This window comes from Aquarana catesbeiana, linkage group LG03 (assembly GCF_042186555.1).
Source record: "Aquarana catesbeiana isolate 2022-GZ linkage group LG03, ASM4218655v1, whole genome shotgun sequence".
In the NCBI taxonomy this organism is placed as follows: domain Eukaryota; kingdom Metazoa; phylum Chordata; class Amphibia; order Anura; family Ranidae; genus Aquarana; species Aquarana catesbeiana.
Genome location: NC_133326.1, coordinates 228741064 through 228764876, shown reverse-complemented (window position 1 = coordinate 228764876; position 23813 = coordinate 228741064). Strand labels below are relative to the sequence as shown.

General features: G+C 43.6%; 1 protein-coding gene across 1 annotated transcript in view; it reads left to right on the top strand.

The window, feature by feature from the left end:
• LOC141131964 (F-actin-capping protein subunit alpha-2-like) overlaps positions 1 to 22814 on the top strand; it is a 41252-nt gene extending 18438 nt beyond the window's left edge. The window contains exons 2-10 of the mRNA XM_073619837.1: positions 1123 to 1186; positions 4369 to 4420; positions 6394 to 6457; positions 6919 to 7125; positions 7267 to 7346; positions 8501 to 8579; positions 9437 to 9508; positions 21160 to 21222; positions 21925 to 22814. Coding sequence (XP_073475938.1) covers positions 1123 to 1186; positions 4369 to 4420; positions 6394 to 6457; positions 6919 to 7125; positions 7267 to 7346; positions 8501 to 8579; positions 9437 to 9508; positions 21160 to 21222; positions 21925 to 22065 — 822 coding nt within the window. The 3' untranslated portion in view covers positions 22066 to 22814. The remainder of the gene's footprint in view (positions 1 to 1122; positions 1187 to 4368; positions 4421 to 6393; positions 6458 to 6918; positions 7126 to 7266; positions 7347 to 8500; positions 8580 to 9436; positions 9509 to 21159; positions 21223 to 21924) is intronic.
• Positions 22815 to 23813: the final 999 nt, after the last annotated feature.

Sequence of the window (23813 nt, the reverse complement as noted above, 5' to 3'; positions counted from 1 at the left end):
CTGTAACCCAAAACGTGCAACCTGTAGAATTTTTTTAAACGTCGCCTATGGAGATTTTTGAGGGTAAAAGTTTGATGCCATTCCACGAGCGGGCGCAATTTTGAAGCATAACATGTTGGGTATCAATTTACTCGGTGTAACATTATCTTTCACAATATAAAAAAATTGGGCTAACTTTACGGTTTTATTTTTTTATTCAAAAAAGTGAATTTTTTCCAAAAAAGCGAGCTTGTAAGACCGCTGCGCAAATACGGTGTGAAAAGTATTGCAATGACCCCATTTTATTCTCTAGGGTGTTAGAAAAAAAACAGTATATAATGTTTGGGGGTTCTAAGTAATTTTCTAGCAAAAAAAAACATGTAAACGCCTAAATTCCAAAACGAGGCTGGTCTTTAAGTGGTTAAAGAGGAGGATTCCACCCTCTCAAATCAAAAGCGCACTCCACTAGGACTGTTAGTGCTTCGTGGGAGTGCATCACCAAGCTTCCGTGGTTCAAATCTGCAAGGCCTCAACTTGGTCTTCAGTCCATACATTTACCAGATTTTATCAGGTGACTATAAAAGGGCATGAGGGTATCGCCTTTGGGCGTAGTGTGCTGCAGGCAGCAGTAATAACTCTCACGTTGCCCTAATTCTGTTGTCTCCCTCCCCTCAGTTGGCATTGCTCTGGGACATCCCACATAGATGGCTCTGTGTCCCGTGATGTACGATATTTTATAACAGCTTACCTGTAAAATCCTTTTCTTTGAAGTACATCACGGGACACAGAGGTCCCTCCGCTCTTTCTAGTATACACGTGTATTGCTTTGCTACAAAACTGAGGTATTCCCAGTAATGGGAGGGGTTATATAGGGAGTGGACTTCCTGTCTTAGGGTGTGCCAGTGTCCATCACCTGAAGGTGGCCTATAACCCACATAGTAATTACTATGGCTCTGTGTCCCAAGATGTACTTCAAAGAAAAGGATTTTACAGATAAGTTGTTATAAAAATCCTATTTAGCTGTTCAGCTTTAAAAGTACACTTTTTTTTTTTTTTTTTTTTTTTTGTGTGTGTGTGATCACAAGATGTGTGTTGGTCAGAATGACTGACTTTTTTTTTTTTTTTTTTTTCGTCTTGTTTTAGGTACGTGTAGCAGCAAAATTCATCATCCATTCACCTCCTGGGGAATTCAACGAAGTATTTAATGGTGAGTAGTCCAGTTAACACCCAACTTTTATATTTTTGAAATGCAATGCTTCACCTTTAGGGCCTTTTCACACCGGGGCGGTTTACAGGCGCTATTGCGCTAATAATAGCGCCTGCAAACCGACCCAAAAGTGCCGCTGCTTTGATTCCAGTGTGAAAGCCCCGAGGGCTTTCACACTGGAGCGGTGCGCTAGCAGGACGGGAAAAAAAGTCCTGCTAGCAGCATCTTTGGAGCGGTGAAGGAGCGGAGTGTATACCGCTCCTGCCCATTGAAATCAATGGGACAGCGCGGCTATACCACCGGCAAAGCGACTCTGCAGAGGCGCCTTGCGGTGGTTTTTAACCCTTTCTCGGCCGCTAGCGGGGGGGTAAAACCTCCCCGCTAGCGGCCACATACAGACGGTAAATCGCCGCTAACAATAGCGGCGCTTTACCGTCGACCCCCGCCCCAGTGTGAAAGGGCCCTTAGACCCCTTTCACACCAAGGCGGTTTTGCAGCATTTTAGCGCTAAAAATAACGCTATTAAAACGATCATAAAACGCTCCCCATGCATCTCAGTGGACCCTTTCACACTGAGGCGTTGCGCTGGTGGGGCGTTGAGAAAAGTCCTGCAAGCAGCATCTTTGGAGCAGCTTTTGGGCGTTGAAAAAAGCGCTTCAAAAATGCCCCTCTGCATTGAAATGAATTGAAGACGCTGTAAAAACGCCTGAATAGCGCCTATAATCCGCCCTAAACTGTAGAAAATTCACATGATCTCACAAAAAGGTAAACATGCAAGCAGAAAAGAGAGCATCTACAACAACAGTACTGAACTTGTGGGAAGGTCAGAATGATTAAACAGACCATCAAAGTGCCAAAAAAAGAATCCCAGAAAAATGAAGATTTGAAGTAAAACAAGATACTGCTTGTTACTTTACAAGACACTGCTTGTTTTACATGCTATCACAAAGGATAAACATGCAAGCAGAAAGATGGCATCAATAACGCATGCTTCAATAACGCTTGAAAAACGCTGTTAAAACGCCTGCAGCGCCCCTAAAACGCGGTAATAACGCTAGGGCGTTTTTGAAGCGCCTTGGTGTGAAAGGGGTCTAAGCTGCATATCCAAATGCCAGGCAGTTCTGAGCAGGCAAAGTTCTGCGCTTATCACTGGTAATTGAGGAGCTGTCCAGTGGGCCTAATGTGCTGTGATTTGTGAAAAAAGAAAAAAAAAAAAAAAAAAAAAAAAAGCTTATGACCATCTACAACCATGTAAAAGAGGAGGAGGGGGGAGTAAGTACACCCCTTGTAAATTTTTCTTCTTAACATGTTTGAATAGGCAAGCTTTGGATGTTGATTCAACTAGTGCCTACAGATGAAGTTGATATAATTGAACTAATGTGTTGGCTAAGTGTGTCCTCAAACTGGAAGCCATCACATTTATGAATGAAGTTGTGCGGGGCACATGCTCTTTTTGTTGCATTCTGCATGTCTAGGTGGATGGGAGTGTGCTAGAAACACCATTTATTGGAAAGGATGGCAAGAGCACACTACAACTCTCCATATCCTAGTGACTTTATAATTAAACATTCTCCTCTCTACATTCAGTGAATGACTGCAAAAGGGCCTTAGCAGGTACTCACCCAGGGCAAAAGCCTCATTCCCCCCACAAAGACATGGGGTAGAGCAGGACACGTTGTTCCCAGTAGTGGACAGTTCTCTGGCAGGCCCAATTAATTTGTTGCAGCAGCTGTCCTGTAGTCAGAGCAACTTCCCAACTTCCATAGGAACCTATATCAATATAACTGAAACTTTAATTGGCATCTTCCACTGCAAACACAAATGAGAAATATTTTTTTAGAATTGTAAAAACTGCTGCAACGAGCTACTGGGCTTAATTATGCGGATGTGTTTCACATCTATTGCTCCTACCAGAACACGTAAACTATCTTGAAGACCACATCCTTCAGTACTTCGCATATGGACTGAGCAGGTGTCCCGGACAATATAACTTGCTGTAGATTTGCCCACCATAAACTAAAAATGAAGACTTGAAAAAGAATGGCCAGTTGCAAGGAATTAAAACCAAATTTTTAACTTCTTTTGCAGTAAAAGAACATCCCACCTTCCCTTTCTTATCAGCTTGTTCATAAGTTATGAATCGTTACTGTAAACCCAACATGTAACTTGCCATAATCCTCAATCTTTAATCACCTGTATTGTCTTCTATGACTTACGGATGCACTCCGTAAGTCATAGAAGACTTACGCAAGGCAAATTTTCCTTGCGTTCTTATTCATGTATATCGCCTTTATCTGTAGGCAGCATTTCAATAAATATCTACTGTTCAAATATGTTGGCGTTCTAAATTTTCATGGGATGTACTTATTTCTTTTTCATTTGAGTGTATATTATCCCACTTTTCTCTTTCCCTTCATCCCGATAGTTTTGCGCAGTAAAGTTCCTGGATAACTTTTTGTAAAATATATACAGTAAGTCATTGTAATGTCCACAGTGTTGTGACAAACCTCACAAGGCAGTGTAACATCAGGGGAGACTTTTAAAAAGGCTAAATCTGTTATATGCCACATAATATCCTTCTTTGCCATTAAAAGTGGGCAGTGTTGCTTACATCTAAGGGCCCATTCACACTATTGCACTGCATTAAAGCTGGCACATGCAGTCCAAGATATCACCAGCACACCATATTCTTCAGATTACTACTTTAATGTCGCTAACAGAAAACAGCGTGGTTTTGGGGTTACTAAGGACCTCTTCCTCAGACTATAGTGACGCAGGCACCTTAACATGCATTATGCTGTTGGTTAATGTGAATTGCGTTAAGCCAATATATTTAAATGAGCTACCCAATGCATGAAGACCTGTAACATTTTTGGCAGCACACTGCAATGCACGATAGTGTGTGCCCATCAGCAAGGGGCATTTGGGTGCTATTTAGAATGAATGAATAGCACTGTATCACACCAACATCTTTGAATATGCAAAAATCGGTTTTAGTTGAAAATTAAAAATTACGGTTACATATCTGGTTATTTGGTATATTAAGAAAATGTGAATACAATTCTGATTATGGCATGGTGTTTAACGTTTCATAGTTTGTTTTCTGTAATGTTATTTTTATTTTTTTTTTGCCCCATCCAGCTGAAGTGCTAATATTTTCATTTTCTTTGTTTCCTGTACAGATGTTCGGTTCCTACTCAACAATGACAATTTACTCAGGGAAGGTGCTGCTCAGTAAGTGTTCCTGTTACAGTTCTTCCAGACTTTCTAACAGTACAGTGGTGCAATAGCCCACATTTGTATTTGAGTCAAAAGTTCACCAGTGTGAGTACAATGAGAGTTTATTTTTAAAGTCAATGAATATTACAGTATATAGCAACAGATACTGATGGTCTTAACCAGAGTATATTTACATTTTCCAATGCACTGACAGTATCATAACTTTTATAGAGAAGCAGTGTAACTTTGATCAGTTTGCTCTGCCTTGTTCAGAATCATGCCAAGCATTGTAACTAGGAGAGATCTCAAATCAATGCATTAGGCCCCTTTCACACGGGACGGATCCGTGTTGATCCGCCCCGTGTTTATCCGCTGCTCAGCGGGGATCGCTCCGCTTTCCCCAGCTGAGCAGGCAGATGACAGGGCGGGACCCGCACACTGTGCAGGGACCGCCCTGTCAGATCTCCGCTCTCCCCTATGGGGGATCGGAGGAACACGGACCGTCTGTCCGTGTTCCTCCGATCCGCTCTGCAGACGGATAGAAAAATAGGATTTTCTTCCGTCCGCAGAATCGGACGAGAGCGGAGGCGGACGACATCGGGTGTTAGCGGATGTACATCCGCTGACACCCGCTATCCCATAGGGATGCATTTATGTCCGTATTTCATCCGAAAACGGATGGATGAAATACGGACATACGGTCCGCATGTGTGAAAGGGGCCTTACTCAAGTGCAGTCTGGTGGGAATGGTCTTCATACAGGCAGCAGATGATCCCAAGTAAACAGTTTTTAATGCACAACATTAACCTTTTGCTGTCCAGGGCAAACTTTAAATAATTCACACATGTTAAAATCAGCATTTTTTGCTAGAACAAATGTTTTCTGAAAGCAGAGGCCGAGGAGAATAAAGTGGGTTTGTGTCAGACATAGATACAAGACTCAAAATTGCGCGCACCTGTGATATAGCGACAAACTATGGTACATAAAATTTTTCATTGTCCGTTTTAGTTAGCTGTGAATTGTGGCCCCGTTCTGACGTTTGCAGTGATGCCTCACATGTGGTGCAAATTTTTTTCGTTTTTTTTTTTTTTTTTTTTTTTTTTTTTTTAATTTCACCTCTATTCAAAGCAGGCAACACAGGAAACTGTAAGGCCTCATGTACACTGCTGCTGGTAAACAGAGGACGTTCAGAGGCAGTTGGATGCTTTTTTCAGCTGCCCCTGAACTCATCCAATGTTATCTTATGTGTACATGTACACAGGTTTGTTTAATGTCGTATTTAGGCAGTCGAGTTTAGAGGTCTTTTTTGGAAAGCAAAAAAAATTAGTTCAGATGTTGAGTTTAGAGGCATTTCAAGCATTAAACACGGTAATTTGTGTTTAGCCGCATTTTCGTTTACAGGTGTTTTTTTTTTCTTTTTTGGCTATTTTGAAAAGAAGAAAAAAAAATGTTTTTTCAAATGCGGCAAAACGGCCGTTCTAAACGTGGGTTACTATCATCTGTCAAGTTAAAACGTTCAGGAGAGGTTGTAAAAATGTCCCGTGTACATTAAGCCTCAAAGCGGATATAGTTATCTTGTGATTATGCAGTGAAGCAGTGGTGTGCCAATGACCACTACTAAAAGCTAAAACCATGTATTTAGCTGATTGGTTTTAATTCAAGCTATCAAGTACCTTGTCTTGCGTACATGAGTGGCAGTCATTTTTGCTCACCACATGTGCAGGATCTGCTTTACTAATCTTTTTTTTCCTGCTAGTTTAAATCTCTGTAGTCCTCCAATGGCATGAAAACCCCACTTTGGTTGTCGGAGACCATGGTATCTAGGCTTATAGACACTTCACGGAGCTTGACTAAATTACGTTTTTAATTAATTCAAGGAGGAAATAATGTAATTGATGTGGCCTGTTCATTTTGTGATGTGAATTTCAAAAGTACCCTTTAAACCTTATTTATTGTTGGGTATTTTCTTTTTTTCTTGTTACATCTAGTGCATTTGCACAGTATAACTTGGATCAGTTTACTCCAGTAAAAGTTGAAGGCTATGAAGATCAGGTATGTTCTTGTCTGCATAGCTGAATAATTTTCCCCTCAAAGACCATTGTTGTGTGACCTTGGCACCATTGACGACAAAGTGACATGTTCTCTTGATAAGCCTCTCCTATCCACTGAAACTTCTCACACCTTCATGCTATTCATTTGTTGGCACCCTCTGTCCCCCAGTGGATGAGAAAAAAATGTTGGGATTTTGTACTCCTTTGCTTAGACTAAATTTAGGGACACTGGTCCCTCTCTTCTGGGCTTATGATTATGCTCTTGCTACTGCTTGCTTCACAGCGAAGGCATGCTGGTCATGGGGAGGGATTATCATGAGCTGACCAACAATTTTTTTTTTTTTTTGTTTGCTGTTGACATTTTCCTGTAGGTGTCAGTAAAACCCAGTAGCTAATGATTTTCTGTTTAAAAGGATTTATATTGTGAGTGTAAACATATACATTTTATCTTATTCCCCCTAGGTATTAATAACTGAACATGGAGACCTTGGTAACGGGAGGTTTTTAGATCCAAGGAACAAGATTTCATTCAGATTTGATCACTTAAGAAAGGAAGCCAGTGATCCCAGGCCCCATGAGGGAGAAAATGCCATAGAATCCTGGAGGAATGTTGTGGACACTGCAGTGAGATCCTATGTGAAAGATCATTATCCTAATGGAGTTAGTACTGTAAGTAGAAGTAACTATTTGCTTTAATGGGAACTGTCTTATAATGGTGTGAAAAATTGATTTAAAAAAATAGTTTTAGTCATATAGCCCTGTAAGTTGCAATATAACACATTTCATACCAGTTACATGTTATTAACTTAGGTATACGGCAAAACAATTGATGGACAGCAAACAATAATTGTATGTATTGAGAGTCATCAGTTTCAAGCTAAAAACTTCTGGTAAGTCCCTCCTCCTTTTTTTTTTTTTTTCCCCCTCCCCCCATTCGGAAGCTATATCCATGTAAAGTGTATACAAACCCTGTTTTTTATAAACCTATTTTACACTGTTCAGCACCATCTCACTGCATGCAGTTTTCTTTAGCAAATACGTTTTTTTTAAATCTGCTGCTTCTAATTGCAAGACCGTTGCTTAGCTTTGTCAGCCTGTAACTGACACGTCTCCAGGTAAGAAACTCTGCAACAGATTCACTGAAAACTATGCAGCGAGGCAAGATGCCAAACATGCTGAAATATAGTTTTATGGTTTACATACAGTTTCAGGTATTGCATGCCCCAGCAGTGCTGAAACTGTATATGCAGCTTTCATTAGACCCTCCCGTTTTAAATCACAGCCACTCTTTTATATCCGTGTATTCAGACCCCTTTTGCATTGGTGCCTTTGTCCCCCTTTCACATCAGTGTGTTCAGTCCCTTACACATTACAGCCCCCCTTCTCATCAGTCCCCCTCCACCTTTTAACGTCAATGCCCTCTGCCCCTTCTCAGCAGTCAGTAGTGATCACGGTTTATGGCATATAGTGTCATGGTATCTGTTTCTGTATTAAACAGCTCCGTATTGAAACTTGCTTTGTTACCCTATGTGGCAGCTGTACCATGTACTTGTATGAGAAAGTATCCTGTTCTTTGCTTCCTTTGTGTGAAATCCCTGGTGTTCCTGACAGTCCCTCTGCTTTCCTATTAAATACTGACCACACTAAGCATCGGAACACAGTATTGTCAGTTCTCTAGATATGTTGGGAACACGGTGTACTCTCCAATGATCAGACATATCCTGACATGCCCCCCTGCACAGCCTGTCACTGGGAAGCTCAGTGGACCTCTGCTCCCCCCAGCTCTTACGCTTACCTCCTTTTAGAATTCAGATTGTCACCATGTGCGGTACATTTCTTTTTTAAATAAAGGTACTGCATACTAACTTTTGAAAGGAACCTTCTATGTAAATATATTTTTTAACCGTATATAAAATTGATGGGGGTGTGTGCATTCACAGATTAATTGTTGATTACATCACTCCAAGCAAGAATTTTATTGCAGTCATTTTGTTAGAATTTTGTAACCAATTGTCTCATACTGCATTACTGTTTTGTTTTCCAGGAATGGACGCTGGAGATCAGAATGGAAATTTACCATAACACAATCTACTACAAAAGTTGTGGGAATTCAAAAAATTCAGGTATTTCACTGGCCTACCTTTTTTGTTGTGATTTTAAAACTGCTTTTCCTTCATCCATTGCAGTCAGTTTTGTTCATCTACACGATGAAAAATCCTTTACGGCTTTATGCAATGTATGTAAATTTAGTATTTAGCGATCATGATTAACCAGTTGGCGCATACAAATACCTGAAGGGTGTTTTTGAAGCTGCCACTATTCTGAATCTGCTGATGTTTGACCTGTTCTGTAATGCTGAAGATGATTTGCTTCTCAACTAAGACGCTTCCTTATCTGCTAAGGAAGCTAAATAAATGAATAGCGAAACTTCTTTAGCTGACACTTCAAGATACATACTGAGTCCTGGTGAAATAACGTTCCTGGCTATGGTAAATTTTGAACTGTTACAATAGAGAAGTAACACCTGCAACCCTACTCCAGAGAACTGTTTTAGACCCCTTTCACATTGGGGCGTTTTCAGGCGCTTTAACGTTAAAAATAGCGCCTGAAAAATGCCTCATTTACAGTCCCAGTGGGGCAGTTTGCAAGCGGTTTTTACTACTTGCAAACCCAGTGGTAAAGCACCTGCAAGCGCCTACACGGCTCCTTTAACCCCTTCTAGGGGGTTAAAGGCGCCCTGCTCCCGCCTGAATAGTGGCACCAAAGCTACCGCCCCCACTGCCCCAGTGTGAAAGGGCTCTAACTCAGCCCAGTGCCTCGCTGCCTTTTAAAATGAAGTTGACTTTTAATACAGTTGCAGTGTTTGCTGAATGGCATTAGTAAATTACTGTTTTTGTAATTGTTTTTACATCTAAATGCTGTTTCAAAGTTGGGTAATACTTTTTGTAGCATAAAACAAAATCTTGTATATTTTAAATAGGTCCATTATTATGAAGACGGGAATGTACAGTTAGTGAGCCATAAAGATGTTGAAGAATCCCTAACGGTGTCTGTAAGTATGTTCTTCACCCATCCAAATTAAAATGCTTACAGCTCTGTGTTTTAAGGTATCGATTTGGGAATATGTCTCAAACTCATACTAATTGGGGAAGTAGGCTGACTCTCAAATGCTATTTACCTATTTTTTCCTATTAAAGATGTAGGACACAAAGGTGAATATAGTAAACCAACATTACTTCCAACACAAATGGTTTTGGGTCCCCAACCTTTGTAGTGAAAAACAGAGGTTTAAAGAGTCTTACTGTGTTGGCAGGCAATCATAATGCAGGGCGCACGGGTACCGCCCCCCCATCAATGTGTCCGACGCCATAATCTACATGCGGGGTGCCAGACGCATGGATTCCAATTGGTGTTTTTTTTTTTGTTTTTTTAAAGCACGTGATTAGGCCCAGTTGTGTGACACAAGCGAATTAATCGCTATTGTCACACTGATTCTCCTCCCGGCCAATCGGGAAGCGGGTTTGAGACCCGTTTCCTGATTGGCCAAAAGGAGAAGCGTTCCAAGTGGCCTAGGAGGAGACACACGGATGCCACCGCCCAGATCGCTGCCCACGCCATAGATGGGGTAAGTGCTGGGCTCATAAACGATGGGGGGGGGGTTTGAGAATGACCATGTAATGTTTTTATTTAAAGAATGTTATATATATATATATATATATATATATATATATATATATATATATATATATATATATATATATATATATATATATATATATATATATATATATTTTTTTTTTTTTTTTTTACAGTGGGCACGGAAAGTGTTCAGACCCCCTTAAATTTTTCACTCTTTGCTATATTGCAGCCATTTGCTATAATCATTTAAGTTTTCCTCATTAATGTACACACAGCACCCCATATTGACAGAAAAACACAGAATTGTTGACATTTTTGCAGATTTATTAAAAAAAAGAAAAACGGAAATATCACATGGTCCTAAGTATTCAGACCCTTTGCTGTGACACTCATATATTTAACTCAGGTGCTGTCCATTTCTTCTGATCATCCTTGAGATGGTTCTACACCTTCATTTGAGTCCAGCTGTGTTTTGATTATACTGATTGGACTTGATTAGGAAAGCCACACACCTGTCTATATAAGACCTTACAGTTCACAGTGCATATCAGAGCAAATGAGAATCATGAGGTCAAAGGAACTGCCTGAAGAGCTCAGACAGAATTGTGGCAAGGCACAGATCTGGCCAAGGTTACAAAAAAATTCTGCTGCACTTAAGGTTCCTAAGAGCACAGTGGCCTCCATAATCCTTAAATGGAAGACGTTTGGGACGACCAGAACCCTTCCTAAAGCATGGCCGTCCGGCCAAACTGAGCTATCGGGGGAGAAGAGCCTTGGTGAGAGAGGTTAAAAAAAACCCAAAGATCACTGTGGCTGAGCTCCAGAGATGCAGTTGGGAGATGGGAGAAAGTCAACCATCACTGCAGCCCTCCACCAGTTGGGGCTTTATGGCAGAGTGGCCCGACGGAAGCCTCTCCTCAGTGCAAGACACATGAAAGCCTGCATGGTGTTTGCCTAGAAACACCTGAAGGACTCCAAGATGGTGAGAAATAAGATTCTCTGGTCTGAGAATAAGGTGAATTATCAAGTATAAAGACCATAACCACGAAACTACCAAAGGGGTCCGTTGCTATAGTTTTAGGGGTGCACAGCGATTTGGCCACCAGGACGGAGACGCCTCTGGCGTAATTGGAATACGTGGAATGAAAGGCATGTCCCACAAATGCTCTCTGAAAGGCTAGGGTTTTAGAACCAACCAAATGTGAATCCTGCAGGAAAATTAATGAGGAATTGAGGCCTTGCACATTCAAAGACAAAAGATTAAGAGTTTGCAGATTTGGTGACATATCTATGAAGCGCTACAGGAGGATAATACCAATTATAGTGGTAAAATGGCACCAAGGGTGGACAGAAGGAATTGTAGAAACTGCCTTACGAGGAAGCAGCATTGAAAGACATGCATGCATACATAACCAATAGCAAGTGGTTGGAATAAATTGCATTATAAAACACAGTAGAAACAACAAACCATAAAACTACTGATCCAAAACGTAGGATCACACATCCCAACCCCCGCCACCCTGCCTGCAGTCCCAAACACTACAGGCTTCTGCCCCAAACATCAAACTCGCCGTAATAGGGGAATTCTTTCTAGTCCAGCCGGAGAGGAAGAAAAAGGGTGAGAACGTAGTAGTCAGCAGAGCAAACAATGAGCCCATTGATTGCAGGTCTATCAATGTCAGCCAGATTACACTTGATCAGTTAAGGATCCTGTTTCCAAAAGTAAGGCACATAATGAGGCCAGTAAACTTAAACCAAGAACGAGGAGCTCCTCCATGACGCTCCTATGTAGTGACAATCAGAGGTGAGAAAACAGCATTTCAGGTACTACCCAAAGATTCCAACCCTTAACTTCCTTAGAAAAAGTGAATAATTGTGCTTTGCCTTTTGAGCACCGCTCTGAGCTTTGTAGGATGGAACATGCTCTACAGTAAACTACAATCTTGTAGGCGTTGCTTTAGACTTTGGAAAGCTGCTTGTTGTTTCTGCGTAACTGCAGAAAAATCCAGGAAGATGGTAATACGTCTATTATTGTAAAGCAATTCAGGTATGTTGCCAGCTCTATGTAGAATTTTTCCCATTTCCGTCTTTCAGGACAGCACCATAGAGAGACCTTGGCTCCTCCCCTCTTGAGGAAACTCTGCCTTCAATTTCAAGATTTAATCCTCACCGTCCCCCCGGCCCCTCAGTTCTGGTGTTTCCTCCGGTGGGGAGACATCGCTAGGGACCAGGGGCTGAGGCCGATTGAGCTCCCTCTCCCTCTCCCCTGCAGTCTGAGAGGCTAATGAGCTGGTTACCTGTATCAACTGCACATCAGGCTCCTCCAGCTTCTCTTGGCGAAGATTAAAGCTGCAGGGGTCCGCCTTCTGCCCAGGGGTGGCACGGGGCGGAGGCACAGGGAGACCCTCCTGCTCTATGCAGCCAGCGTGGGAGCGCTGGGTCGGACGGCGGGTGACGTCAGTTCCAGCGGGGGTCAGTGTTTCCGTCTAACCCGCGACCGGTTGAAGGCGGACTGCACACTTGGCTGGTGCTGCCTCATCTTTGCTGTGGGGACAGCACACGGAGGTTAGGAAACCACACGCTCTCCAGAGGGAAAATGTCGGAAGCGGAGGCTTCTTGAACTGCTCCCGGAGATTCCTGCACCAGCCACTCAAAGGTAAGGGGAACATTGGGGTGGTGTTCCCTTAACCCCTTCCTGTAAGCTCCACAGGTGTTTGTTTCCTCTGGTGGTGGGGGGAAGGGTTGTAACCGGGACCCAGGTGGTGGTTAATTCTGGGAAAAGCACCCCTGGTGGCCCTCTGTGGGAGGTGCTGGTGGATAAATTCTGACTGATTTTTATTTTTTAAATTTTTCAGAGCAAGTCTACGGAAAAAAGCAAGTCACCCCATAATCCCAAGAAAAAATGCCCTTCGTGCAGAGCCACGTTGGGGGAGTCTTGGTCCAAGCCACTTTGTAAGGACTGTATAGAGGGGATAGTAAGGAAACAGTCAGTGGAACAATGTTCGGATCTAGCAGTGTCCGTCAAGGAGCTTTCTAGCACTGTGCAAACTTTTAAAACGCTTTTTTCTAGTTTTCAGTTGCCACAGCCCCAGGTCCTTTCTCCACCAGCACAACGGAGTGTTGCTCCAAGCTTGATGGATGCTCCCTCTGGGAGTGGAGAAAATCCAGGAGGCACCAGACAGGAGGTTGAGGAGGAGCCTGATAGCGGTTCTTCAAATCCCCAGGGGGAGTCTGAGGGAGAGGAAGTGGATGGGGAATCCACAACAGCCTCTCGCTATAAACTTTCGCTGGAAGAAGTGGAGGAACTTTTAGGAGCTATCCATACCACTTTAGGAATCCAGGAGGAAAGGAAGAAGTTATCTCTCCATGACCAGATGTATAGGGGCCTGGGAGAGCATAAGAAGAGGGTGTTTCCGGTCCATGAGGTTTTGGTTGATGCTATCAAAAAAGAGTGGCAGGACCCGGAAAGGAAACCTTTCTTTTCAAGAACTCTGAAACGAAGGTTTCCCTTTGCAGAGGAGGAGGCGCTGGTATAGAATAAATCTCCTAGACCAGACGCGGCCTTTTCACAGGTCTCCAGGCATACTGACCTGGCTTTTGAGGACATGGGGTCTCTCCCAGATCCCATGGACAAGAGGATAGATTCCCTCTTGAAAAAATCCTGGGATTCTTCCCTGGGTAACCTTAAGCCTGCCATGGCATCCACAGTGGTGGCACGGAACATGGAATATTGGTTGACGCAGATTAAAGCGCACATAGAGGCAGGGACATCTAAGGAAACGATCCTGTTGTCTTTCCCTATCCTTAAGGGGGTGGCTTATCTTGCGGATGCCTCGGCAGAATCGGTGCGTATGTCCGCAAGATCGGCAGCATTATCCAATTCAGCAAGGAGAGCCTTATGGCTTAAGACGTGGCAGGGAGATACCGCATCTAAAGTTAAACTTTGCAGAATTCCTCTCACAGGGGACTTGCTGTTTGGACCTGGTCTGGAGGCCGTCTTGGATCGGACGGTTGACAGAAAAAAGGCTTTTCCTTTTAAAATGAAATTTGCAGAGACTAAAAAAGTCTCGCCCCCGGAAGAGGTTTGACCCCCCCAAAAACTGAACAACAGAAAAAGGGTTGGGGACAAAAGGGCAAAGGGCGTGGGGGGGCTATTTTTCGCCCTCCTGAACAGCCCAAAAAGACCAAGTGACAGAACCACAATGGGAGGAAGATTGGGGTGCTATCTACCACAGTGGGATATGATCACCTCCAACCAATTTATTTTGGGGATCATAAGAAGAGGGTACCGGTTGGAGTTTGCAGAACCTCTACCACGCAGACTCCTCGTCACCACGCTGCCAAAATGCGCAGAAAGGTCATCAGCTCTTCTTTCCTCTCTGCAGGAGTTGGAGGAATAGGAGGTGGTAGTACGAGTCCCAGAAGGCGAGACAGGCAGAGGCTTTTATTCCCACATCTTTGTGGTCCGCAAACCGTCGGCTCATCCTGAACCTGAAGCCTCTGAATGTCTCGCTCACCTACAAGAGGTTCCGAATGGACTCTACTCGGTGAAAGCGCTCCTTCCCCCGAACTGCTTCATGGCATCGGTGGACTTGAAAGATGCCTATCTACACATTCCCATCGCGGAAGGGTGCCAGAAGTTCCTCAGGCTGGTGGTGAATACCAAAGAAGGGACATTTCACTTGCAGTTCAGGGCCCTTTCCTTCAGGCTATCCTCTTCCCCCCCGCATCTTCACCAAGGTTATGGTGGAGGTCTTAGCTTTTCTGCGGCTCAGAGGCATCTCTGTAATCGCATACTTAGACGATCTGCTCCTCTTTGCCTCTTCCCCGGAACAGTTGTCGCGGGATCTACAGTCAACAAGAGACACCCTGGAGAATCTAAGGTGGCTCTTGAACCTGGAGAAATCCAGCTTGATACCGTCGCAAAGAGTGGTCTTTCTGGGTTACGTGTTGGATTCAACAAAGCAGAAAGTCTTCCTTCCCTTGGAAAAAATCCAGAAGGTGGACAGGGCAATGTTGTTACTCCAGTGCAGTCATCAGATATCTGTAAGAAGAGATATGTCAGCTTTGGGCTTACTGACATCATCCCTTCCAGCAGTTCAGTGGGCAGGATTACATTTTCGCCCTCTACAACTATTCATCCTGAGGGTCTGGGACGGCAGTCAGGGGTCTTTGGACTCCCTGATATCGGTGCCAAGTCAGATCAAGAGGTCCCTCTGGTGGTGGAGAAAGGGGGCCAATCTTTCACAGGGTCTGGATTGGGTCCTACCAGTGTCCAAAAGTATCACGACCGATGCGAGTGGCACAGGTTGGGGCGCGCATCTAGATTCCCGTATGGTTCAGGGTGTCTGGCTGAGAAAGGACGCAAAAAGGTCCTCGAACTGGAGGGAGCTGAGAGCTATAGCCTTGGGACTCAGAGCCTTTCAGGGGGAACTCCATGGGCAGCATGTGAGAGTCCGATCGGACAACTCCTCAGCAGTAGCCTATATAAGCAGGCAAGGGGGTACCAAAAGCAGATCCCTGTGGGTCCTCGCAGAATCGATTCTCAGGTGGGCCGAAGCAAATGTCCTGTCCCTTTCGGCGGTGCATTTGAAGGGGGAACAAAATCGGGTGGCGGATTTCCTCAGCAGGAGGTTGCTGAGAGAGGGCGACTGGGTTTTGAACCAGGAAGTTTTTGAGGCAATATCTCAAAAGTGGGGAAGGCCTTGTTTAGACCTCTTCGCTTCGAGAGAAAACAGGAAGACGCATCTTTTCTTCTCCCTGAACAGATGGGACGGGGCACTTGGAGTGGACGCATTGGCCCAGATTTGGTCTTTCGCCAGGTGTTATGCCTCCCCCCTGTACTGATTCCTGCGGTACTGAGGAAGTTCCAATTAGAGAGCACAACTCTTATTCTAATTGCACCACATTGGCCCAGGAGGCTGTGGTTTTCCATCCTAGGGAGTCTAGCAGCGGAACCTCCCTGGTTTCTGCCAGTCCAGGAGAATCTTCTTTCTCAGGGGCCAATCTGTTGTCCTCAGGTGGAGAGGTGGAGCCTCGCAGCTTGGCTACTGAAAAGGAATTGCTGAGGGGCAAGGGTTTCTCAGATCGTTTAGTGGAAACCCTCCTGAATTGCAGAAAGAGAGAAACGCAGGTTATCTACCTGAAGACGTGGAAAAGTTTCAATAGCTGGTGCACAGAAAGTTCCTTTGATGTGCGCAGTCCCATAGCGGTTTTAGAATTTCTGCAATCAGGGGTGGAAAAGGGGTTAGCCCTTAGCACCCTAAAAGGACAGGTATCTGCTCTGAGTGTTTTTTTGGAAAAACAGATAGCAATAGACCCGTGGATAGTTAGGTTTTTTAAAGCCTTAAGCAGGCAGAGACCAGTTAGTCTCCCCTTTACCAATGTGGGATCTTTCTTTAGTTTTACAGGCCTTTACGGTGGAACCTTTTGAGCCGTTAGAGACTTGAACGTTAAAATGGATCACCCTCAAAACAGTGTTTTTGGTGGCGATCACTATGGCAAGGAGAGTGAGTGAACTCGAAGCCCTTTCTATTAGAGCACCTTTCTTTCAGGTGTGTCCGGCCTTTTTGCCAAAGGTGGCCTCGAGTTTTCAGAGGCCAAGAAATTGTTTTGCCCACCTTCTGTTCGAATCCTGTGAGGGAACAGGAACATATTTTTCATAAATTGGACGTCAGAAGGTGCGTCCTTCAGTAGTTGGAAGGTACAAAACCATTTAGAAAGTCTGAGTCTTTTTTTTTTTTTTTTTTTTTTTTTTGTATTTTCAGGAACTAGGAAAGGATGCAGAGCCTCTAGGCGTACAATAGCCAGATGGTTAAGGTTAGCCATTATCCAGGTTACGTAGTCAGTGGTTTAGAGCCCCCGGAAGGTATTAGGGCACATTCCACCAGGGCAATGGCGACTTCTCAGGCAGAGTGGGCTGGTGCGTCTCCGGAGCAGATCTGTAGGGCGGCAACGTGCTCCAGAATTGACACGTTCATGAGGCACTACAGATTGGATCTACTGTCAGCAAAAGACCAGGCTTTTGGTCGTAAAGTTCTGCAGGCAGTAGTCCCACCCTAAGGTAAGGTGCTCGCTTATCCTCTCTATGGTGCTGTCCTGAAAGACGGAAATGGGAAAATCGGAGTTGCTTACCGGTAACGTCCTTTTCCAGGAGTCCTTCAGGACAGCACAGATACCCACCCAAATTTTTGGACATTCCTGAAGAACTCATCGCAGGAGAACGTCAGGTAAGATAGAGATTATGACGTGTTCTCGTGTCTCCCCAGCTAGCCGGAGGTCCTCTGAAAGAACTGAGGGGCTGGGGGGGCGGTGAGGATTAAATCTTAAAATTGAAGGCAGTGTTTCCTCAAGAGGGAAGGAGCGAAGGTCTCTCTATGGTGCTGTCCTGAAAGACTCCTGGAAAAGGACGTTACCGGTAAGTAACTGCGATATTTTTTTTTTTTTTTTATATCTCTGAAGTATAAGAAAAGGGCCAGCAGAGGTCTGGGGTATCTGCCTGGCGGAGGAGCTCTTAATGGGACCCTATGAGCCCTCTTGATAGCGAACAGGTGGGAGAAGCATTCCTCTCCAAAGGTTTGCTTGAGCAGGAATTCCTCAGGGAGTTTGCCCTCTGGAAATCCCAGAAAGCGAAGATTATTTTGGCGGAGCCTATCCTCGATATCTTCAAGTTTGGCTTCCTGGGACTTGTGGTTCACTGCCTCTTCTCTAACCATCACCATCAGTGAATTTAAATCATCTTCCACCGCGCTAATGCGATGTTCTGCATTAGTGACCCTGTGTCTGACTTTGTGCACATCATCCTTCAACCGTGTGAAATCAACCCTGATGGTTTCAATTTGTGTGGAGAGTGAAGCATGGCAGCTATTTATGGTTTCCATTTATTTGCAAGATAAGGTGGGAAATTTGGGAATTTAAATGAGGCCTATGGACAAGGTAGAGGTTGATGGAATAAAGTGCATATTTATTGGATACAGAACTGTATAAGACATATCAGTAACAGAAACCACATAATGAAAAACATTGTAATAAATGCAATTTCATAAATATTCGCACACATATGTATGCGCATGCAATATAGGAATCAAGGATACATCAAATATATTTCAACTAGACGCCACATAATGGTCTCTACTGATTGGTTAATACATTCAATGAATACATATAAATACATCAATGCAGCACTTGAATAAAAAATTGTAAAACAATAAAACCATGATTGATTTATGGAGAATGTTCTGAGTTGATGGTATGATGTAGGTGTGTGTCTGCATCAGATTGTCCGACGCGTTTCGTGTAAACTACTCATCAGGGGCGGATGATCAGACATATCTATAAAGTGTAGTAAAATAGAATTAATCTAGCTGTAACTAATTGTAACAGGGAGAGGTAGGTGAACCCACCCTGAGTACTTACATGGAATCAATGCAGGGGGGTGTGGTAGGTATGGAGCCAAGGCCAGAATGGTGGTCTTTTCCCGGGAGCTGAGGTGATAGAGCCGAGCGCTAGCGGGGCGAATGCACAAAACCCCCTGCACACACTAGACCCGGGTAGCTGGGTTTCATGGTAGGACAAGGTATTGTGTCAGTGAGGACTGCCGAAATGAGTCTAAAGTAAGACCCCTTTCACACCGAGCCGCCCATAGCGTTGGTGGTAAAATGCTGTTTTACCGTCGGATTTGGTGCGCACCCCAGCTAGTGGCCGAGAAAGGGTTAAAACCGCCCGCAGTGCGCCGCAATAGCGGTGTTTTGCCGGCGGTATCCCAGCGCTGCCCCATTGACCGCACCTTCACCGCTCCAAAGAAGCTGCTGGCAGGACTTTTCCTGACGTCCTGCCAGCACACCACTCCAGTGTGAAAGCCCTCGGGCTTTCACACTGGAGACAATGGAGCAGCTGTTTGAGGGCGGATTGCAGGCACTATTTTTAACGCTATAGCGCCTGCAAAACACCCTCGGTGTGAAAGGGGTCTAAAAGGATGCATAGTGTATCATATTGTACTGATAAGGTAAGTAGAAGATATGTATCTAATGAAATGACGAAAATCCCCCCAAAAAAATGCACTGTTCTGCATTAGTGACCCTGTGTCTGACTTTGTGCGCATCATCCTTCAACAGTGTGAAATCAACCCTGATAGTTTTAATTTGTGTGGAGAGTGAAGCATGGCAGCTATTTATGGTTTCCATTATTTGCAATTGTGTTGGCTCTCCTACCTGTGAACCAGAGCCTCCCTACCCCAGGTCTGTGGAGGGAGAAGGCAGAGGAATCGCCAAAGGATCTGAAGCGTCCATCCATTTTGTCCTTGGTTAGCCATCAGCGAGGGGAGCGTGGCTGCTCTCGAGTGTCCCAGGCGCCATCTTGGATTGGGTGGGTACACTGGAAATCGAAGCCTAGGGCTGATCAGGATTCTGCAGGATCACAGCGTGGTCCGGAGCTCTGGAAAAAGACTACTCACATACCAGAAGTCAGAGAACACACACACACACACACACACACACACACACACACACACACACACACACACACACACACGGTGGATGGGAAATCCTCCCCCCGCCATCAGAATACACTGATCAGCACTGCAGCCAATCAAGCAAAAAGTTTTCAAACCTGTTCATGAAAAGTTGATTTAATAATAAGATTGGCGTAATTGGGAATGGCCATACTGTACACGGATTGAAATTCAACCGGTTCCTGTTTACTGTTGAACGCTATCTAAAGTTCTTCACCTTGTTTACACATAATCCATCAATGCCATCACTTCAAGTAAACAACCCCCCATATCATTGGATCTCATCCAGCCATGTGCTCGAGCTCAATGTTCCCTCCCACAGTCTGTGATCAGCACTGACCTTGGAAGTCCACTTCTTCAACTCCCACACTACTCTCTGAGTTGACAGCAGCCAGAACTACAGAGGAGGCATTGATTGAGAAGTCTTAACTGTCAGCGCGCTTTGAGAACAACACTGGAAACATTTGGGCAGTATACATCCTCCACAATGTTGATTTGCGGCAGAACCCCTGGGGACCATCAATTTTCTTGTGCACCATCAGTGGTCAGCTGTTCTAGAGGATTCTAGAAGTATAGTGGGTAGAAGGGCAGACCAGGCAACCTGAATATTTATTGAATTCCAGCCAATCCCTGGGGAGGTGTGCCCAGAAGGTGGAGGGAGAGTCCATAAATAGTTTGAGGCCTGGGCAGAAGAGTGCAGTGTTCCTGGGTCCAGTCCTGCAGGAGGTAAGCCCTGTGCAGGGTTCTCTGCCCATGGGGGTAGGAGTGATAGAGAAGCCTTTTCTAAAGACACCGAGGTCCCAGCCAGGCTAAGCTGGGGGGCCTATTCACAGATCCATTTTCCAAGGATCAAGCTGGTTCAGAAGGAAGCCGGAGAGAGCCAGGAGGAAGTTGGTGGGAAGGAATCCAACTGTCCTGCGATGATGCGAGTCTAGATTTCCCTCATGTAGAAGAGCCTGTGGATATCAGCAGGAGGCAACTGGTGAGTAATTGACCCCCAATGCTGAGAAGTGGCTTTTTAACTCCTGAAGGAGTACAAATCACCAGCTGCTTTAGTCATCCAGTGTTTACAGTGCAACCAACAGTTGTAAAGTGCCACCAGAAGTAGAGTCCTCAGATTGTTCAATGGCAATTTATTGGGGTATCCCATGCTCTTTACCGCTGCCCAAGTTCATTGTTCCAATAAAAACCTTGAAAAGAACCCCTGGATTGTTTTCTGAGCCAGTGAAAGAATGAACCAAATCCTGTGTGCCTGGATGTATATGCCCAAAAAAAGGGGGAAATAGGACCAAATTAACCAGCGGCTCTTTAGGGGTGCACTGCACAAGCATACATTTTTGGTTGCTATGGCTTTGTGTTTTTCATATTGGTTTACTGAATCAGCAGTGACAAAACATCTTGAAACACTATTATTATATTACAGCTCTCAGTTTATATTGAAAGAAATTTTGATTACGTACTGTAGAGTTTATAAATTCGCTTTTTATATGGCAACAACCTATTCCCTTTTTTCTAATTTGTACATGTTTTCTATTTTGATGCATTGCATCTTGCAGAATGAAATTCAGACTGCAAAGGAGTTCATTAAAACTGTAGAGGATGCTGAAAATGAATACCAGGTATGTCTCTTATGGCTTCAGGATTTTGAAAATGAAAACGTAATCCTGAATACAAAACTCAAACCTAACCAAGTTAAAATCTACTCCCACACCCATTCCAAGCCTATTCTACCTACCCTGTAAAAAGTCCATACTTGCCTATTCTAAAATCACTCCAGTCCAGTGCCGGTTTCCTTGTAGAGGAGCGACTGCCAACAATGACTACACCATAGTAAGCCTAAGGGTGAAGTCATCGCCCAGGCTCTGCAGCTATTGCACTCTCCTCTATACATAAGCTGCCGTTGCAGAGTTCATGTGACCGGAACATGGCAACTTCAGAATACAGTAGGTAAGTATAGACATCTTTCTCTTTACAGGGTAGATAGAATAAGTTTAGAATGGGAGTAGATTTAATCTTTGGTTCTGACTGGAATTACACTTTGAAGACATGTTACTGCTTATATGAAGTTAACATTTAATTGGCTTTAACCCTGACTGGCTTTAACCCTTCCTTACTCTATCCAAAACTGAAAAATGGCTAAACATTCACTTTAGTCTTAGTGTAGACATGCAAAATTACCATTTTGAAAAGCAAACTTTATTTATCATGATTACTATAATCGACCATAAATTAATCCATACAGCACCCTCTGTAAACTAAGACAGTGCTTTCGTGTACATTGACTGCCATGATTTTAAACCTTTTATTTCTTCTGGTCTTAGACTGCAATCAGTGAGAACTACCAGACTATGTCTGACACTACTTTCAAAGCCTTACGCCGCCAGCTGCCAGTGACGCGCACCAAGATTGACTGGAACAAGATTCTTAGTTACAAAATTGGAAAAGAAATGCAAAATGCCTAACATGAACATTGTATGAATGGATGATTTTAGAGTCTGTGCATACAAATAAACATGGCTGCAAATATTTTTAAGCTGCCAATTTGCCTGGTCAGCATGGCCATTTGCTATAAAAAATAACATTTCTGTAAATAAAATAATTCAGCTACAGCACAAGATTTACATTATACTCTTATTTCCGCTGGTTTATATTTTTTGTTTTGGAGGTTGGTACATGTGCTGCATTTGACTGATCTGGTCTGATTAAACTTATGCACAAAAAAAACCCCAAAAACATTCTGGTGCCGGTGTGGAACAAAAGTGCTCATTATGGCTTCAGTATTCATTGGTAAAATGTAGCCATGTGTAATGTGCTACAAGCCAAATGGCTTCTATCCCTTCGCTAGATTGACAACAAAGCTTCATAAACCCTTTCATTATTGTCTTCTGTCAAATTAATCCCTTTAAGGGGGAAAAAAAAAAACACACAACTTGCATGGCCAAGTTCTTATGTTAAACCAGAAAATGCTTGACCATTAAATGCTTTGCTCTTGTGGGGCCTCTTTGAATTGGCTAGAAATTCTTCTACCTATAAAGTCTTTTTACCATATAGCCTCCAATGTATTATAATAAGGCAAATTGTAAAGAAAATATAATTATGTACTCTTCATGTCTCAGTTTTTTTTTTTCTCCGCCCTTGAAATGTATTACAACTTAATGTGATATTAAAATGCAAATTTTCTATTTGAGTAGAATTTGCTTGCAGCAAATTATTATATGCCTTGGTTTTTGGAAATGAATTATGAGCTCAATATTGGGAAACTGATGCAATATACATTCTTCTGATGTGACCAGCAAAATCACTAAAGTCCTTACAAAATGGGGACTCCCAGTGTTGCTACTCTGTGGTAAAAGATAGTACTGGTAAATGTAAGTAGTCATTGCAGTGTGTTTTGGATGGAATGTAGTTTACAGAGACTTTGTGCCTGTTTACAAGAGTAGGGGAAGATGGGGACATTTTGCAGTAATCTCCTGATGTGAATTGCTTGAAGATAAAGTATCTTGGCTATCTGAAGAAGCAGTGGGTCAGCTGACAAGTGATGATCATTATTAAAGCTGGCCATACATGAGTCAGTTTTTTTGGATCACCACCAGGCTGCTTGAGGGCAAAAAAACAAAAAAAAAAACCTGAATGGTGCTAAACCAGCTGAGTTTTGATCCATTTATGGCCAGCATAACCCATTGTTTCTTTAGTAAATTGGAGTGAGAGATCCAAGTGCTGGGGGCTCCATCCAAATCTAACATTTCAGTCTTAACTGAAAGCTCTAAAATTACATTTTCAAAAGGGTCTATTTAAAACAAGTATTTTTTTATTTATTTATTTCAGGTACTTATATAGCGCCGTCAATTTACGCAGCGCTTATACATTCACATCAATCCCTACATCCTCAAGGAGCTTACAATCTAAGGTCCCTAACACATTCATACATACTAGGGCCAATTTAGACAGGATCCAATTAACCTACCAGCATATCTTTGGAGTGTGGAAGGAAACCGGCGTACCCGGAGGAAACCCACGCAGACACAGGGAGAACATGCAAACTCCAGGCAGGTAGTGTCGTGGTTGGGATTCGAACCAGCGACCCTTCTTACTGCTAGGCGAGAGTGCTACCCACTACACCACTGTGCCCCCCCATAAGTATTGATGTAATATGCATACTGCATATTCTGAATCTTCGTGTCTGATGGATTACGGCATGCATTAATAGCAG